The 20444-nt window shown below is 39.8% G+C and overlaps 1 protein-coding gene across 3 annotated transcripts in view; it reads right to left on the bottom strand.

Annotated features, from left to right (window-relative positions):
- The window catches only part of elk4 (ETS transcription factor ELK4), a 35933-nt gene that overhangs the window by 9651 nt on the left and 5838 nt on the right, over positions 1–20444 (bottom strand). For all 3 annotated transcript variants that reach the window (XR_005233104.1, XM_037975456.1, XM_017440286.3), the window contains exons 2-4: positions 18737–18951; positions 11570–12340; positions 10277–10504 (exon numbers count right to left, since the gene is read on the bottom strand). Coding sequence is in view for 2 of the 3 variants with exons in the window: in XM_037975456.1 (XP_037831384.1) it covers positions 10277–10504; positions 11570–12340; positions 18737–18943 (1206 nt within the window). In the remaining variant the exon portion in view is untranslated. The remainder of the gene's footprint in view (positions 1–10276; positions 10505–11569; positions 12341–18736; positions 18952–20444) is intronic.

The following is a 20444-nucleotide window of genomic DNA, read 5'->3' as shown; positions in this document are numbered from 1 at the left end:
CAGGAGCTGCTATTATTACAAAGTGGAAGTAGTTGGGAACAACAGCAACTTCGCCACAAAGTGGTTGGCCACATACAATCACAGAGCGGCTCAGCAGATGCTGAGGCGCATAGTGCAATGTTCTGCAGAGTCAATAGCTACAGACCTCTGTAATGGCAAAATTTACTGTAGGGTAACACCTGTTGTATAATCCATAAGTAAACCTGCAGTGTGAGAGCTAAGTGCTCTGTTAGGAAAATAAGGAACAATGAGATTTTAATACAAGATGGAGGCTGGTTGTTGAACAGGCAAACCTGATAAGGTGGCCAGTGAGTGTATATGCTGACTACTTTAGTGAGTATACAAAGAAGCTGATTCATGTTGTAATGGCAGAATTTACTATAGGGTAACACCTGTTGTTTATAAGTTCTGATAATGTTATGACTTCTGTTCCAAGTCCCATGGGTTCTCACAGAATGAACTTGTTTATAGAAGTGATGTTGAATTTTCTCCTCATGGGAACCAGACTGACTTGCCTTTCCCTAACTCCTCCTTCTGGTTCAGTATTTCAATATCTTTAATAAAAGCACCTGTGTTGACTTAGGGGACCAGAGCTTTGATTCTGAGCTTCCCTGTTCAGACCTGGGACTCTGATATTGATTGTTCATTGTCTTTAATGCTCTCTATATTCTGTGCATATTATATAAATAAACCTGCTTGAGTGATTTCATCGAACAGTGCCTGGAAATTTATTTATTGCTGCCACAACACCTCCAAACTTCATGTGGCCTTCAGATTAGCTCAAGAACAGTGCGTAGAGAGCTTCATGGAATAGGTTTCTATGCTGAGCAGCTGCATCCAAGCCTTCCATCACCAAGTGCAATGCAATGTGTCGGATGCAGTAATGTAAGGCACACTGCCAACTGAAATCTAGAGCAGTGAGACATGTTCTCTGTAACGACAAATCATGCTTCTCTGTCTGGCAATCCAATGGGCAAGTCTAGGTTTGGTTGCTACCAAGAGAACAGTACTTGTCTGACTGCATTGTGCCAAGTGTAAAGTTTAGTGGAGGAGGAATTATGGTGCAGCGTTGTTTTTTAGGAGTTGGGCTTGGCTGCTTAGTTCCAGTGAAAGAAACTCTTAAAGGTGAAATGAAAATTATTTTGAAGTGAACATAAATCAAAGTCTTGTATTTTAAAAGTTTACATTAATTTAAAATTATTAATAAAAGATCGAACAAATTACTAGTGTCTTTTTGGCATTTTCCATGATCACTCAGAAGTGTGTATCATATGCCAAACACAGAAACGTGAACAAGGCAGTAAATAGCAAATATGGATAGTGTGGGGGTGAAATGGTTCAGTGCTTTGCAATTAATTATGTAAACCTACCCAAAACTACATCAAAATAGTGACTGAATGTGCAGTTAATGTTTTGAAGAGGACCACTTAAAATACAAACCTTCAACAGAAGAACCACTGCCTCTCGATGTCTGACCTCCACTCACTGCCTCTCTCTAACCGACCACCACCAACCGCCTCCCGTTGTTTGACCAGCACCCACCGCCTCCCGCTGTCCGACTGACACCCGTCACCTCTCGCTGTTATAGCTGCAACATCATATTAAACCCTATGGATTAAGAATGGGATGTCACTCAAGTTCATATGGGTGTAAATGGAGGTGAACAAATACTTTTGACAATATAGTGTACTTTGCTCGGTCTGCTGCAAGACCTACTCCGCAGTTCTCAGGTCGGAGTCTACAGGGTCAGAAACAATCACTGAGCCATCAGCCACAACTTCAGCATCAGATAGGTTATTCTGGCTTCCAATGGTGAAGTCCAGATCCAAGTCAATTCTCAACTCCCTTCCCACACAGTGACACATCCAAAGATCTGTTGTCCAGGGCACAGGACTCTACAGCAGTCACAGAGGAAACATGAAGTGTAACATCAACATCTTGCACAGGAAAAAAGTTGGCCAGCATCAGTAGATTTCTGTTGATCACTTTTTTTTTCGACCAGACACAATATCACAGACTTTGTACATGTGAGTTTCAGGATGCACATCCAACACAGCGTAGATTGTGGATTCCCATCTATCAGCAAGCTTTGTTTTGCCTTTCTCCCTCTGTCAGTCACGAGCACTCTGTCACCAACCTCAGTCTTGGATCTTCTGAGGTAGAGCTTAGCATGGTAATCCTTCTCTTTAGTGGCATGAGTCTGGACAATATCAGTGGAGTGAGACACCACATACCTGTCATAACTAGTCACATCAGAGTCTTGGAGAACAGATCGAAAGGATATCGACAGGCTGATGTTGTGTGCAACCAAACATCAGGTAAGATGGTAGATAACCTGTCATCTCATGGGTTGAACAGTTTTACATAAATGTCAGAGTCTGTAGACAACAAGTTTAGCAGCTTGGTCACTGTGAATCTGTTCAGGGAAGCTAAAGACACAGAAATATCTGTCCCAGAGGAGTCTGGTCACCTGCTTAGCAGATTGATATTTACAAGGAAATGTCATTGCCATCTTTGTAAAATGGTCTAAAACATCAACTGACTTGTGCTTTAGGTTCTCAGACCAAAAGTCATTACAGACTAGCTCTAGCAGCCTGGATAAAGTTTACTAGAGGTGCTCTCCCTACAGGTTCAACTCTCTTGCCGACAAGGCATCGCTGATAACTGTGTACATGATCCCTTACGTCTCTCTCAAGTGTCAGAAAAAATCTCTGTTTGGCTACGCTAAGGGTTATAAACTGGATTTGGTGACCAGCATCATCATGGGCTCCCTTCAAAATCTCACCTTTCAGAGAATCTGGGACAACATATTGCAAATGTTTGCTTTTGGATCTCTGGTATCTGGAAATGTATAGCACATAATTCCTAGTCAGCTTTCTTCCAATGGCTCAGGTACTTTTTAACAGATAGGGAGTCAATAACTCTCTTTCTTTCCTAGAGGGCTTATAATGTCTCAACATAAAACATGTGAGATAGGGACACATCCAACCCTATAGAAGCAGCATTAGGGAAAGATGATACTGCAGACTGACTACAAGAGGAAGTAGGTTCTGTCATCACTGTACTTCTTGGGGAAATGACTACATTCTTGGGCAGTTTACCTCAGATCAGGTATTCACAACCTGGCTCGAGGAACACAGCCAAGTTACACTTGACAGTGCCAACTTTGTCAGGAACATCTGTTCCCTTCCAATGGATAAATCGAGAGAGTTCTCTAATATGGCTCACCCAGCTTGAACTGATGCAGTTCATGTTTTATGACATTTGTCCCTAATATTAAGTCATCATGCTGTCCTGGAACAACCAATGTGGGAACCATCATCTTGCAGCCATACACCTCCATCTTTACATTAACAGCATATTTGTTCTTGACATGGAGACCACCATACCCCACAAGGGTTACATTCACATTGACTTGACTATCAGATCTGCCTGTCTTAATTGCGCTTCAGGTGCTTCATTAATACTGAAGGTTATTGACTCACTGTCCAGTATACCACCCAGCATAACTCACCCACCAAACATAACTGGGATGAAGAAAAGACTGTCACTGCTACAGACTGTGAATATTCTGAAAAACAACTTCCAAGTTCTTACAGTTGTCTCTCAAATTTGTGTAAACAGACTGTATCAGAAACATCAACAATTTGTGAGTTTATGCTGAGACCTGTACTGCCTCCCACCAAATACAGGTCAGCTAGTTTCCCTATGACTGGGTGTGGGACAAACTGTTAGCCGGAGCATGGCCATCTGAACATGGCCAGAAGCAAGGCAGGCAAAGAGTAATTGTTAACACCTTTAATGAAAGGAGAGACTAGACAAGTGGAGTGATTCGAGCAACCCTGAAATTGTGATGCGGTTGACAAAATATTTTGTTCATTGTGTTTCTTAGTTGCTGCAGTGACTGCTAAAGACTCCCTGTATTGTATCTGCAGGATATGGCAGAAGTGTGAAACTTTAACTGAGCAACACCACTGGCTCTGCTACCGGTTCTCAACTCTCTTTGATAATCATCGATTCTCAGCTGAACCTCACGAATTGTTTACTCATGAAGGATGTCGGCTAACTCAGGGTCAGGACCAGGAGTGGAAATTGGAACCCGCCACTGGCCAAATGCAGGTAAATGTTTGAAGTGGCGTGTAAATTTGAACGACGAACCAGCCACTGTGGCAGGTTTGCAATTTGAACAGAAAAATAAAAGCGTTCAATTTCTACTCCTGACCTGTATGGCGTTATTTTTGTGCCACCAAGTTGAGCGCACGCAGTGAGCAAGTTGAGTGTGCAGTTGTGTTCTGACAAGCGCTTAAGTGCTGCTCGTGCTCGGCTCTGTGTGTGGACTTGAAACTAAAGTTGTATGTAAATGAGCCACACCACCACCCAATCACAGACAGGCCTTTTTAATTTAATCAAAGCATGCGGGAAAGGGCCAAAGTAGCGATTCTTAATGGGGGCGGTGGGGGGCGTTGAGAGGATGACAGGGGGCACTGGCAGCAATATTTTCAAAAAGGGGGCGTTGATATTCTTTTGGGGGGCGTTTGCTTGAAGGTAAAGTTTACACCAAAGATTCACAACAATATCAATTTAAACTTTCGACTACTTGCAAAAATGTTGTGGCCTAAAACATTAAAACTTGCACAGAACTGCAACTGTATCGATGGTGTTTCTCTTCGGCGCAGCTTCGTGCTGCCTTCAGGAGAACGGGACATCAGAATATCGTTTATATAATTTCTCCCACATGGCAGTTACTTTGTAAGCTCTGAGAAAAGAATGCTCTCTTTAGTGGTATTTCCCTTGGAATAATTTCTTTATCTTCCATGGGTTAATTTCTCTGAAGGACACACCGTGAGCGCATTGTTATCACAGTGGTCAAACATTTACAAGAGCAATATTCTGTTTTCGGACTTTCCCTGAAAGCGTCCAGCATCCAGACGCACATTAACTCTTTTCTGGACAAGATGCTTTGTCGACATGACTGCAGAACAGCGTTGCCAAAGCATAGGAACACATACCAAAAAAGAAAAACTTATAAAAAATTCTAAAACCAGTGACCTACGGCTTGACAAGCGGATCACAGCAGCTGCATCAGCCGGTGTAACACCGGATCGATGTTGGCTAACACTTTTCTCTGCAGCTTTGTGTCGTTGTGAACTTTAAAGTCTTATCATCAGTCACAATCTTTAAATAGTCTATGAATAAAAGCAGGGCTCTCAAGTTTCGCGCATTGACCGTGAGACACACGCAATTCGTGAAGTGCAAACGCTCACATGCCACTTTTTGTATTTTTCACGGTAAAAAAATACACACGCACATGCCCTTTTTTTGAACAGGAACCAATGTGCAGCGCAATGTTTTCTGCATGGGCTGGAGCTGAAATCTTTGTGGGCAAATGTGAAGCATTAGTGCACACTTTCACTTCAGACGCTGCACCTGCATGCTCCAGGCATTCTTATGTTAACAGGATGTGACGTCATGTGTCTTGTTCGTGAGTTATTTGGGGTTATTTTGCATTCCACACTACACAAACCCACAAAGAAGACACTAGATCGCAGAAACGGTGGCGAATCACTTTAGAAACAATAAATATTGGGTTAAAGTTGCGGGAAAGTTGCAGTGTTTTTGACAAAGTTGCAAAAAGTTGCGATTTCACGGTTTGCTTGATTTTGCGTTAATAGTTGCGATCGCAACATCGCAAAATCCTGGAGGGTCTGTGCAGTTCTTGTCCTCAGCGTGCCGTAAGCCCCACCCACTTCCCCAAGCACTGACAGCTGTCAATCTCATAGCAGAGAGGAGACCCGCTCCACTCTGTGTCCACAGTGGCGCAAATCCAGAAGCATTTTCTGTATTTACCAGCTGTCTGCGCATGTGTAAATGATATGATCAATAACAGAGACACGTCACTGATCAGGCGCCCCACCGCTCCTTCGCCTCCCCTCCTGTCGCGCTACCCTCAAGCACACACAGGAGCATGATTGTTTTCATTTGAATCGTGTTGTCATCTGATGACAGAGCTAAAGATGGAGAGGCAGAAAACTGAAGAGGCAGAAGGATAAAGATGAAAAAAGCTTTTCAAAGTGGTTAAAAGACAGCAGGAAATTTTGTCTGAGCATCAAGAGGAGGCCTGGAAATGTTCAAGTTACAGCTGTTTACTGATCAGTATTTAAAATAGAACACAGCATGACATGAAAAAATAAAGGAAATTGTTTGTGTTATTTTGTTGTTCAGACAGTAATCATTTGTTGAACTCAATGGTAAATCATAAAGCAGATAAACTACAAATGTTGGGAGTTTAAATGTCTCCTCTGGGATATAACTCTACAGAGCTGTTGTGATTAATCTGATAAGTCTGATCAGATGAAGTGTTTGATCACTAACTGATATTCAACAAGGATATCATTTAAAATTAAGATTTCATGTTTTTATATGTGATTTGACTGCTGTATTTTTTAAACCTCCTGAACACAAAGTTTATGTCATTCAGCTGTGAGGATGGAGAGAAAGAATCAGGACAGACAGGAAGGAGACAGGTTGGACTAATATTAGGGTGTAGGAACAGCCACTTAATACCAGGTGATTCATTTAAAAATATTATTTATATTAAAAAAGTGCATTAGTGTAATTTATTTCAAGCTATTAAATAATACTTGTTTGACCATATGACTTAAAGAAGAACACAGAGAAGGAGTGAAGGAGACAGACATGAGGTCAGTAATTAGCTGCTGTAGAGGAGACCAGAGATGACATCAGGTATGAATAATTCCACTAGTAAGGCCACAAAAACCTAGATACCCAGGAGGGTTTGAATTTCTGCTGACCACCACTGTGTCATTTTGGGAAAATTAGTGCAAGCAGACATAGCAAGTCAATCACCACACAGGAGAAAGTGGACAAGAGAGGTGAAGATGATGATGATGATGATGATGATGAAGGAAGTTGGGGACTCATTGAGGCAGAACATGGTGGATAATGGCCGACAGCAATGTTCTGATGGGCCATACCCAAGATCAGGTATTATAATTTATAAATCTATGAATAAAAAAAGATTTATTCATGTAAACAGGCAAAAAAAAAGGGGGGGGCTGGATAATGGATAGGGGGGCGCTGGCCCAAAAAAGGTTGAGAAACACTGGGCTAAAGGGTGATTCCACAAAATTTTTCACTAGCATGAGCATCTTTTATCTATTCTAGTTTAAAGACTGAAGTACTTAGACACTTTAAACCTGGACTAGATTATTCTAAACTAATAGCAGAATATATAAATCCAAGTTTGTGATTGTGATTTCAGTTATCTGAAGTAGGTTTTACAGCTTTATACAAGGACAGGTAGCAAAAATGGCTGATTTAAACCTGAAGGTTGCAGACCCATGTTCTAGAGTGTTGCTGTATCCTGACAGTCTGAGTGGATCTCGCCAGGACAAGTTTATAAAGCATGACAAGTGTGCAGGAGAGCTTCTTCGGGATGTAGACATTAACAGGAAAAACCTACTGTATATGGCAAATTCTAAGAGCATAGCAGGATCAATATTTGCCTTCACTCTGGAAGAAGTTTTCCAACAATCTAGCTATGTCCTAATAGGTCCATTTTAATAAAATAGCTTATCAACAGCAACACTGCTCAAATGTCACACAACAATAATAAATACTGAGGCTTCAACTCATTGATGTGACAATTCATTAGATTATTTACTTTTTTAAATTGTAGGTCGAGCAATCTAGGAGGAATGCATATTGCCTGCCTTTTAATGCCAGAGTTTTAGTCTAAAATGATCTTCTGTTGAGAAATGATAGAGTTAAAGCTATTTTGGTCAAATTGTAAAAATAACATTACACCTACTCATGGTGTGTCGTGAATGACTCTCAGCTTCTACCACATTAAATTCTAGCTCAATATTTGTAAAACTGACTGAGTTATAGCAATTCTTGTTTTTTTCTTTGTTTGTTTTTTTAAGGTTAGTCGGCAGTGTCAGCCACTTTGAACTGGGCTGGCTACAAAAGTTAAACAGTTGCATACAGTATGTACATCCAAAGACAATTTCTTTAAATTTTCATTGAAATCCATTAAATGATTCATGAGATATTTTGCACAATTTTACAGAATCAACTAATTAATTTTAAACAAACATCTTGTGTAAGTGCTTAGACTGGTCTCGGGAACTACCACACCAAATCCTAGGTTGACAGATGTAAAACTGACTGAGTTGATGCCATTTTTCTTACTTACTTTTCAACGCTGTTAACACCAGGCCTCAAACACAGAATGATGTAAACAACGGGATCACTGTCCCAGCAAAGATTGTAGATTCTACTCCTGCAACACCTACTGGGAGACAAGACCTTGCCTCCAAGGCACACCGGTGAACAGCAGTCTCCCAAGACACCAACTGGAAACAGACCTGAGGGGGGAAGGAGCCCCACAAATGGTTGTGGCAGCCATCTTGAATTGGGTTTATTTCTGTCAGTTGTACATGTACATCCAATTATTATTTTTTGAAAGTTTCATTAAAATTCATCCACTGGTTCATGAGATATTTTGCTAACAGTACAGACAAATGATCACATTCATTTTCTTTATGTTATGTTTCCTATATGAACAAAACAAAGGCAGCTGATCAATGTCCTAGAATCAATGGGAGGCAGTTCAATCTGTCAGTGGCTAAACCCAGTGATGCATTGTGTGTCTACTCATTGTGTCAAGTTTATGAGACAAAACATGAAATATGTTGGAGTCATCAAATCTGGAATAAAATGTGCAGATAAATTCTCTATAACACTCTGCCTTCAGTCAGTTTAAAAAAAATCAGTTTAAGAACCACTGGGGATTTTCATCTTATTATTTGGAATTTCAGTATTGTGTTTCTGATTTAGGGTTGTGTTTTTAGTAGGGTTGTAGTATCTTCCATGTTTAAATCCATTATAGGCAGAGGACAGACAGAAGCAAACAGAGAACATCCTCTCATGTGGGCAAACTGGCAGTCTGAGCTAGATCTCTTGACCAAACCTGACCTGGAAAACAACGTCTGAAGCCACAGATCAAATAAACTCTGACATTCTACAATAATGCACAGAATCAGGTGATCTGCTAACAGCATTACAAAAAACAGATTTCTGAAAAACAGAGCAAAAGAGCCAAGGATTACACATCACTGCAGCTCTGCTGTCCCCTGCTGGTCAGATCTGGGCACAGAGGAGCTGTGACTTGTCAGGGTCTCTTCTGATTTTTATTCTGTTACATCGATGATCTTCATCACCCACCGCCAAAAGAAGAAAGAAGAGTAATACTGTATTTGCTTGTGACTGTGTGTTTGTGCGTCTCTATAAATTATCTTATGAACAGGTAAGACATATTTTAATGAAAACTGCCAGAAGTAATGATTGAATACACAGCTACAACTGATTACCTATTGTAGTCATCCATATTCTAAATGTTTGCCACAGGCAACTGACTTCAGTAAACCCCCCAAAAACTATAACTCAGGCAATTTTAAGATATCAATCTAACCTTTGGTGTGGTAGAAGCTCCCCAACACATTTGTTGAGAGCTAAAAGATTGTCAAAGATCTTTGTTTAAAATTTTGCCATTACCTTTATGGAGTTAACTTTCTTTGTCTGTTAGAAAACTTTCTCTTAAACTACCAGCCATATTTTAATTTACCTTTTAGAAATTATTCATTGAGTATACAGCTACAAATAATAAACCTCTGGAGCCAACACAATTCAAGATGGCAATATGCATTCCTTTAGGGAATACTAGTCCTTTCAGTTAATTATCATTTGCTTGAAAAAAGTAACAGTGTTTAAAGGCATCATGGCTGCTGTTTGCAACTTCTATATTTTTCAGTTATTTGTATACAGTTATCTCTGTATTTTACAACTAAAGTTCTAAAACATTTGGTGGTAAATTGTAATTATTGTATAACTATATGTACTTGGAAAGGTTTATAGTGGATAGTATTTACACTGTAGATGCTCTACAGCTTCAAGAATTCTGAATGTGATCCAAGTTATTGAGCAAATATGTAATTATATATTTAGGTAAGTACACAGGAGGGTGTGAAAAAGAAGCTAAGCCAAAAAAAATTGCAGTATCTGTTTTCCTGTTTTTTTTGTTTGTTTGTTTGTTTTATTAATGAACCCAAATGATCCTAATTAGCACCTTAAACATTCCTCCTGAAAAGATGTTATCTGTAATATTATCTGCTAATTTATTAGGAGGAAAAAGGGCCTAAATTCTGGTTCACATTTGACTCTCAAATCCAGTACAAACATACGATGATCCCACCTGTAGCATTGCTGGTGTGAGCGAGGCTGTGGGCAGTGAGGGGCTGCAGATGTTCATGGGGGAGAACTCAGATGTGGTGACCAGCAAAGTGGGCTGACTGAGCTGAAGGACTTTTGGTGCTTTGCGTGTCTTTCCTGGGCCTGTGGTGCTGCTCACAGACGATGAACTGGTTTCAGCGTCCATCAGACTGGTCTCATCTGTAGGCAGGTCTGACCCACTGTCCACCTGCTGCAAATAAACAGGACGGTTTTTTTTTGTTGCTTTAAACATAGATCACACTCAGAAATATAAATAAGCATTTTGTTCTATTTAACATAATAATAATGGTGCAACCTGAGGAGCATAGTTAAAAACTAACAAATAATCACTAGGGCCCTACGATTTCTAAGACACACAAAACATGGACAGAACTGCAAAACTGGACATAAAAAATGGAATTTACTGTAAAACACAGAATGTCACAAAATTTGATAATATGTGAACTTTTCTTAACATTGAGGTGTTTTTCATGATTGAAAAGGCTAAAGTCTGCTACAGGTGTCCAGAAATTGTGACATTCAACACTAAACACATAGTTTATAGCAAAATAATACCCAGACAATATCCATGACCGTTTTACAAAGTTTTGTCATCACAAATATCACTACAACAGCAAGAAAATATGACGACTCAATAATCAGATCAAAACAAAGGACCAAGCCAACGTTAGCTTCACAATTCAGCTACCTTGTACACACAAAAACACATCCGCTAAAGGAAGGCGTGAGATTGTTTCATTTTAAACTTTCTATCTGTATGTGTGCAGTTGAACACTAAATTTTGTGTACAAACTATGAGATTAGTGTGATTTTAAAGTTTATATGAAAAGTACCTCCATATTACAAAAGAAAGAACCATTTCTTTGCTTTCACATGAAACACACAGAAGGAACTTCATTTTTTTTCTATTGGAATGCATTTTATATATAAATCATTTGCATACAAATTTTTAAGCATTTAATGTTCTGCTGAACTGAAACAATTTTTGCTGTATTTTGTTAGAATTTGTTTATAATATTGACAATTTACAGTTTAATTGTTGATATTTTATTAATCCACCATATGAATAAAGACACTTTTAGGTGAAAAATGTGGTTACATCATAAAATACGAAATTCAAAAGAATAATAAAAAAAAAAGAAAAAAGAAAGATCCAACGGATCTGATATGGCCCTAAATCACTCTTTCTCTGCTAAACTTTAAAATGATCTTCACTTTAATGTCATTACTAAGGTGTGTTTGTATGAGTACTAACCTGTTTCTGAGTGTCTGTGGTTTCCTGTGCCTGAGGGCCTGACGGCTCTGAGCATCTCATCTTGACATCACTGTGAATGCTGAGCTCCTGAGAGGACTCAGGCATGATGCTTGGGGACGGGCTGGCTGAGCTCAGGTCTGACAGGCTGAATGCTGGCTCTGATGGTCGGGTGTGCTCAAATGAATACACAGACTGAGGCTGCAGGGAGGAGTGTGTGCTGATGTCTTCGGCCCTCAGAGGTGGAGCTTGGAGAGAATCCAGGCTGCTGGGCATTAGAGTAGGCTCTAAAACTACCTGAGGTGGAGCTGCTGGTGCTGGCTTTGGAGGGCTATTTCCAAACTTAATGACTGATGGCAGAGCGGTTGGTGGGTGTAGCTGAGGTGGTGTCTCTTGGCTCTGTGTGAGGGCAGTAGGACCCCTCTTTTCAGCCATCTTCTCAGCTGGATTCTCTATTTTGATAGACTTAAATAGTTGACATCCATTTTGCAGTGAGTTGAGGTGAAAGGAGGTGTACAGACCGGAGTGAATGTAGTCGTTTCGGCTTGACTGCTTGGTGCCAGCCCCCACATCTGCTATGCCACCTCCCACCTTCAATCTGTCAGCAGACTCACCCTCCTGTGGAGTGCCATCTCCCCTCCTAGTTGTTAGTGTGAAGCCCCCAGCACCCACATCTCCACCATCTGTTCGGGTGGCAACATCTCCTTTCAAGATGTCAGGATAGGACACAAAGCGATAGACAAACTTCTGACCATTCACCTTCTTTATGATATTCTACAAAACACAAAAAAGCAACATGTGGGCAGGAGCAGTATGTTTTCTGAAAAATACACAGCAGAAAAAAATAAGAAACTTCCCTAACCACAGAGAAGTCTTGTGTGTTGGACAGCTGAGTCCTTCCTGTCTGTACCAAACTAACAGCCACAAAGGCTGCAGCCAAACATACCACAGTGGCTTTGCTCTGAACGCCCACAGGCTTCACCTTTAGCCAAACACAAATACAGACTGAGCGACAGACAATTCTCAGTTTCTTCCGTTTCCTATTGGGATTAACTTTAAAGTCTCTTTTCACTGAAATAAAACTACACTAGAAGTTTGAGTTTTTATTCCGATGAATAATTTTTGATACAAGAACTATATGGCTTAATTCTTTTTTCAGGACATCACAACAAACTTAGAGCCAGTCATGGTCCCATCTAACTTCACATTAGATTGCTGCAGAGTATAAGACCTCTTTCATATTTAAAACTTAATGCTATCATGTCAGCTTTCTGATACATTCTGATGGTTAATAAGTTAATTTTATTTTTTTTTACCAACCACACATCTTTTTGTAAAAATAATTCTTTGAACATGGCAGCAGATTCTCATTTTGTTGGAAACTAGTACAAGTTTATGCTCCTATGTATATCAGTGGTTACCAACCATTTTTATCCTTCAGATCCCCTTCTTGCACCATCTGAAAAGGTGCGCCCCCATACCCACATCCAGACAAGCGCATTTGTGCAGGTGCAAATAATAAAGAATAATTTGCTTGTTTGTCATGTAATTATTTGCATTATATTACAGTTAATTTTTTTTCCTGAAAATAACAGCCAATGCTTTAACTTTTCCTTACCTTGTCCAGAAATGAGATCTTAGGATGTTTGTATGAGCTGATTAGGGGTTTTATTTGTCTGTTTTTTAATGTGTGAAAGTGCCGAACATTCATGTGAGTACAGAGCTCTAATCAGACCTGAAACAACATAGTTGGTCAGTCCAAGTACAACAGCTTGATGTTTGACAATTTCAAAACATTTTTGTTATTGTTCTCCCACATTTTTACCTGTCCACTCTGAATTAGCTTGAAGACAGCAAGTTCATCACACCTGAGGTATTGTATGTAGGGACCTTTTATTGTTTGTAATTTGAAATCACCATGGGTGGGGGTAATGCAGGGCATCTCAGTATGTTTGTGTAGTTATAGTGATAGATCAATGTGACCATCAACTTCTGACCATTCACCTTCTTTGTGATTTTCTATATAATGAAGCTATGGAAGACATCGTGTTTCTAAAGTCTTGACACAATGGGAATGGTACCCAAATGCTTTGAGTAATTTTATAATACACATCAGAAACAGTTTTCCTTCCGAATTCAGTTGAGAAACTACATGTACTAAAGATGGACTAGACTATGACTGAATTACAAAACTCTATCACTCATGATTTTTTTAGAAATACGTCAGCATTTCCCCTACCATTATCCAAGGGGGGGTGCCACACCCCGCCCCTCCAATGGAGCCGCTCACAACCCTATAAAGGTCATGGCATGTAATAAAAAAAATATTAAACATCCATATGTGTTTGCACTTTACTAATTCACTACAGCTGGGGTAGATGCCAAAGCTGATACATCATCATACGCCCACCCCCTGCACCATGCCCCAGATCTCCTCAGGACTTTGGACAGTACGGTTGGTGGATAGGCTAAATATTTTCCATTGGCCATCATCAGTCCAGCTACCGGCAATTGGTGAAATAGTTGAACTCTCAAATTTTGTTTGTTTTGTTTTGTTTTGTTTTTAAGGAAGAGCAGACTGGTCCATCTCTGTTCTTCTTACAACTGTGGAAGTCACCAAATACTTTAGTTTTAAAACAAGGACTTTCGCAAAAATCTTAACATGAAATAAAAACTGATTTCAGCAGCCAGCTCTGAGATGGATAAACAAAAAAAGCTACAGACGAACTTACATGTCCTTATTGTACCAACAATGTATATTTTTGAAAGCTGGGACCTGCAGGAAAAATATATTTAAACAATTTATTTTCCAGACAAACTGCAGTGAGCTGTGGAGCGCATGAAGGAGGAGAGGAGGAAAAGTGTCACCACAGTTATTGTTAGTTCAGTTAGAAACTTTAACCAGCCATCGCTCTACTGTTTTCAATGGTTAAAAAGCACCAATCGAAAACATATTGGTTCAAACCCATAAGGTCTCTCCATCCACAGTGCGTCATGACGCACAGCCAGATATGGATGCAGCAAGGAGCTGTCACAGACAGCTTTTACTGATAACAGCAATATGATTAAAACAAGTATATTTGTTTAATTTGTCAAAGAGTCTGGATTTATCAGATGATAGTTGATTGTGAAACAGCCACCATGACACGTCACGCTGATAATTACCAGTCCACGAGCACGAACTCTGTGGCACTGTAAAGTTTCAATTTATCTTGTTCTTACAAAAATTATAGTCTGTTTTATTATATTTGGCTGTTGTATGTTACATGTCTTATAAATCAGGCAATCAAAAAGTGCATCTTAACCACAGAGAGAACCAATGTTTTTTTGTTTTATATGTATATTTTTTTCATTTTACTCTAAATTTCTACAGTTCAGTTATTATTATTTTTACTAAAATGATACTCGAGTCCATATTTCACATTTAGAGCCATTAAGGAAGTCATTTTAATCAACAAGGAGTGGCTATTTTTGTTTACACAGCTGCCTGCTTATTTGTATAATTTTTTCTTAAAATAAATATTTCTTTTAAAATCAACTACATTTTAATTTTTTTTTTATTATGATAAGATCACATTTTTATGGAAATTTTTGCTAAATAAAACAAACGCTGATGACCCCAGTTGCTGAGGGTCTTGAATGTTTTTAGCTTTCGAGATTTGTTTGGGTATACAAATACATGTCCTTTAGTGTTAATATTGTTTGATTCAAAGAACTAAAGCATAGAGAGATACACACAAACAGGCTGACGGTGTATAGCTGCCCGGACATGTTTGTGTGTGTGTTTCAAAGTGACTGAAACTAAGCTTACAGAAAGTTTTTCACAAGGGATGACGTTACAACTCTGCTGATAAAGATTTGGAGGGATAATATATTTACTTCACTGTTGCGATAAGTCGCTGTCCGAGGCAGTGCAGTGACATCCTGGCAATCAGAGGGAGCGATTTTATTCACCACCAGGCACTAGCGATGGAAACAGCAGTTCTTTTGAGGGTACTGAATCCCTAGAATCAGTTCATTAAAATGTTTAGTACAAAAGATTTGTTCACAAAATCATTCAGTTCATGAAGTTCATTTGTGCAGTACGCAAGAGAGTGATACAGTTCCACTTCTAGGACAGTACTACACAAACAAATCACTCCTCAGTGGCAGTTGTGTTTGTACACATGCGCAGATCCACAATCTTTTTTTTTTTTTTTTTTTTGAACAAATCACTCCCTTGCCTCCCTGACAGAGTTCCCTGTCTGTGTAGTCTATGTTGGACTCAAGTCTTTGCTGAGCCACAAAACAACAGTGGTGCCCTATAGCGGCTCAGATGCTGTCAGGTGTCAGACTTGACCAATACATTGTCTTTGAGTTTGGATTTGAATTGTACACTCATTTACAGGAAAGCTAATGACCATAGGAAAATACTTTATTGACAGCACATATACCATTGTAACTGTGGCCAACTCCAGTTGGACAAATATATCCACCACTGGCTATTGTTCATCAACAGTAGGACAATATTTCCTACTTTATTTCCTCAACTTTAACTTTTTTGTCAACATTCATACAGCACTACTACAACTGTACAAACCTAATCTGGATAAATCCTTCTATAGAGTCTAATCAGTGCTTTTCATTTGGATCACATTCATACACTGATATGCATTTTGGAGGCAGTGAGGGGTCTAGTGTCTTGCCCAGGGACAATGACATGTGACTCTATACTGCCAGGAAACAAATCTCCAACACTCTCATTAGATGACGACTGGTCTAACCACTTATCCACAGCTGTCTTAAATATGCTGGAATACACCCTGTTTGTGAGCAATCTACCTCAATCATTTCCAGCAGCAAAGCCTCAATCTTTCTGACAGGTGTCGGTCTGGACTGCTGTCAGATACCTGGTGAGTGGTTGTGGGACACTGCTGTGTTTTTTTTTTTGGCAAAGATCTGAGTAATTTATTTGATTAAATTAGCAGCCACAGTAAAATGAATAATTTTATGATGATCAGCCTACATTTTTTTTTTAATCAAACTGTCAAACTGAAGCCTCACTGTTATGTAGTTTTTCCTCACAAATCAGATGTGGAGATGATCAACTCCTTAATGTGTAACAGTAGCTGTTTCAAAATCAGCTGTTAAACACATATTTCGCAACAAATTAAACAATTTTTCTTTATTTATATCAGGGTTTCCCCCAGCATATTATAAGCCTAAGCTCCGCTTGTTTATTATAAATACGTCATTTTTTTATACACGTTTTTTCCCACCCGTTCGCCCAAAACCACTACCTTTATCTACTTCACCGCGCGAGGGTGCACGCCAACAGTGACGCAATTGCGTTGCCCCTGCACGAAGGTCCCGTGTAGTGTCGCGTCCTGCACCTTTTGTAACTTGGTATGGACCACGCGTGCACCGCGCTTCGTTCAAAATGGACGATTTTGATGCTCTAGCGAAGCTGGTTCGCCTGTATCAGCATTTATATGATCCCTCTGAGAGAGATCACAAAGATAATCAAATGGTTCAAAACTCACGGAAGGAGATTACTGCTGCAGCCGATAAAAAGGAGTGTTTATAGACCACAGAGGGAAGAAATATTAGTTCTACGATGGGCGAATCACAACTAAGTAAGCAAATAAGTAAAAAAATCAATGAAAGTCAAATTGAATGCTTTAAGTTTAAACATCCTCTTTGTATCACACCCAGAAACACAACAGCTCTTCCTCCTGAATACGTGCAGCCATATTTGATGTGACAACCATCTGCTCTCTTTTTTACCGTATTTTCACTGGTTACGTAGCGTACTGCCCCGTCTTTTTGGAGAATACACTCTTTCGACGTAAGCGCCAAGTATAAACGCCTCCACTGCACGCTCAAGTACGCAAGCTGTTTGCGGCGCCCTGCGGGACTCTAATGAGGCCTGAGGCCGAGCCACCTTCAGCTACCTGGAGTTAGCAGGTCACTGGAGCCACAGCAATAAACATCGAACAAGCGTGTTTAACCAAAAATGGTTAGTTGAGCTGAAATTCAGCGGGTGGCTTTACAAGACCGAATATGTTGCGGTCTTGTAAGAAAGTACGATCCACTGATTGTCACACACCTGAGTGTGCGAAATTTGTTCTCCACATTTGACCCATCCCCTGAGGGAGCAGTGAGCAGCAGCAGTACCACACCCAGGAATCATTTAGTGATCTAATCACCAAATTCCAACCCTTAATGCTGAGTGTCAAGCAGGATCCATTTTTACAGTCTTTGGTATGACCTGGCCAGGGATTGAACCCACAACCTCCCAATTTCAGGGCGGACACTCTACCACTAGTGGCTCATACAGCCACTAGGCCACTGAGCACATGAGCTCGTGGCCTAGTGGATGTATGTATGCATGTTTTGTACTTAGTGAAAATATTATCCATGTTTACCAGTAAAATGATGCAATTAAATTCAGCATTAGATATGCTCCTTGATTTAAATCTAAACAAACTCAAATCAGTGACTTTGTTTTATTTTTGCCCACAAATAGCCTTCTTCCACAGTTGTACAAGCTAGCCCCTCGCCCTTCCTCAAAAAAAATAAAAATAAAAAAACTACTCAAAAAACTGTCGGACTGACAATACCAGATTAAAAGATTTTAACCTATCGCCCAACCCTACGGCCAACTGTGTGTTCCCACATTTCCTAGTAGTGTAAAAAGGGCAGCAGCTGATATGCGTCATATGTTTCACTATATCACTACAAAACTGTCTTCTATTTCGCTAAAAGCAGCAGGAGAAGGAGGACTAACTCAAAAGGCTTTAAATAATAGGTCAACAGTTAGAACTCAGTTGAAATGAAACAAATGTCCGTTTCATTTTTTATTAAAGGTATTTTATTGACCTCTTAGGGGGAAAGTGGGAAATGGAATAATGAAGGGGGGACAATGGTTTTACCTGCATGCTTTTATTTGTTTGATTTACTGAGTGTAACAATACTTTCTATATGCCAGCTTTAATGTCTGATGTGTAAAAATATGTTACAAAAATTAACAAAATCAGGAATTACAATGTAAAGCATAGGGGAGCAAACGTATTGCCTAAACAGGTAAAACAAAACTTTCACCTTTAACATGTGGGGAAAATAAAACTTATTTTAGTCGTCAAATATTAATCTACAACTCACTGCTATGTATCCAAATATTAAGCTTACCTTGTCATAGTAGTATCTGAGTGCCCTGCTGAGTTTATCATAGTTCATATTTGGTTTGTTCTTACGGGCTCCCCATAGCCGGGCCACCTCCTCTGCTTGCAGCAGTTTGAACTCTCCTTCCTCATTGGTCCAACAGATGAGCTGCTCATTATTGGAATCCGAGAGAAGCTGGAGAAGGAACTGCCACAAGGTGACAGAGCTGTCCATGCCTCTCACTGAAAAAAATTGAGGTTAATAAAAAATAATAAGAATTCAGCTCATGAACTGTAAAACAGCTTTGAAAATCTTCACATTGGATTTGAATAGATGGTCTTTAGACAAAATACTAGAAGTCAGTTTTGCTCATTTCATTTATGTAGTGTAAGGGCTGCACAATATTTCACAATTTATGGGATGTCGTAATATCAGAGCATAGTATCAATATCACTAAGAACTACTTGGACTGCAGTAAGTCATAGGCCTTCACATTTAATGTATCATGCAATTAATGCTATTAATATATTTGGTCAATCCAACAGACACTCACTGGCCTTGATGCCCACACCTGGTTTAGACGAAAATGATAACAGAAGAGAGAGTGAAGAGAATGTGGGTTTATTGCAACTGATTATTATATATATATATATATATATATATATATATATATATATATATATATATATATATATATACACACACACTATATTGCCAAAAGTATTTGCTCACTCATCCAAATTATCAGAATCAGGTGTTCCAACCACTGCCATGGCCAGAGGTGTATAAAATCAAGTACCTAGGCCCACAGACTATTTTAGCAAACATTTGTGAACGAATGGGTCACTCTCAGGAGCTCAGTGAATTCCAGCGTGAAACTGTGATAGGATGCCACCTGTGCAACAAATCCAGTCATGAAATTTCCTCGCTCCTAAATATTCCCCGGTCAACTGTCAGCTGTATTATAAGAAAATGTAAGTGTCTGGGAACGACAGCCACGAAGTGGTAGGCCACGTAAACTGATGGGGCAGGGGCAGCGGATGCTGAAACGCATAGAGCTCAAAAACAGTGTGCAGAGAGCTTCATGGAATGGGTTTCCATAGTCAAGCAACTGCATCCAAGCCATATATCACCAAGTGCAATGCAAAGCGGCAGTGGCTCAGGAGGTAGGGGGTTTGTCCTGTAATCGGAGGGTTGCTGGTTCAAGCCCCCGCTCCGGCTGTCTCAGCCGTTATGTCCTTGGTGTTATGGCAGCCTCACTTTTGTCAGCCCGCCCCAGGGCAGCTGTGGCTACAATGTAGCTTACTGCCATCAGTGTGTGGATGAATGGGTGAATGATTGTAGTATAAAGCGTTTTGGGGTCCTTGGACTAGATAAAGCGCTATATAAGTCCAAGCCATTACCAAAGCGTTCTCTGAAGTGACAAATCGCGCTTTTCCATCTGATGGACGAATTTGGGCTCCTGGCGGTTGCCAGGAGAATGGTACTTGTCTGACTTTACGATAGCAATATCTAAAACTACTATATGAGTATAAAGTTTCTACGGCAGAGTCTCGAATTTCAGTCGTTCGTTTTTGTTATAGCACGTCAACAAGGGCCGTGTGAGTTAACCATTCCCACGATTCTAAAAGGACGTAAACGTATCCTTAAACCCACACTGAGATCACTTCCTTTAACGTTTATTATTTTGCTTTTGTTTTAATTCTGTTGCATATTTTGTGCAAATCAGTGTAAA

This window comes from Kryptolebias marmoratus, linkage group LG4 (assembly GCF_001649575.2).
Source record: "Kryptolebias marmoratus isolate JLee-2015 linkage group LG4, ASM164957v2, whole genome shotgun sequence".
Classification (NCBI taxonomy): Eukaryota; Metazoa; Chordata; class Actinopteri; order Cyprinodontiformes; family Rivulidae; genus Kryptolebias; species Kryptolebias marmoratus.
Note: the sequence above shows the minus strand (reverse complement) of the source record. Positions and strands in the feature narration are given on the sequence as shown.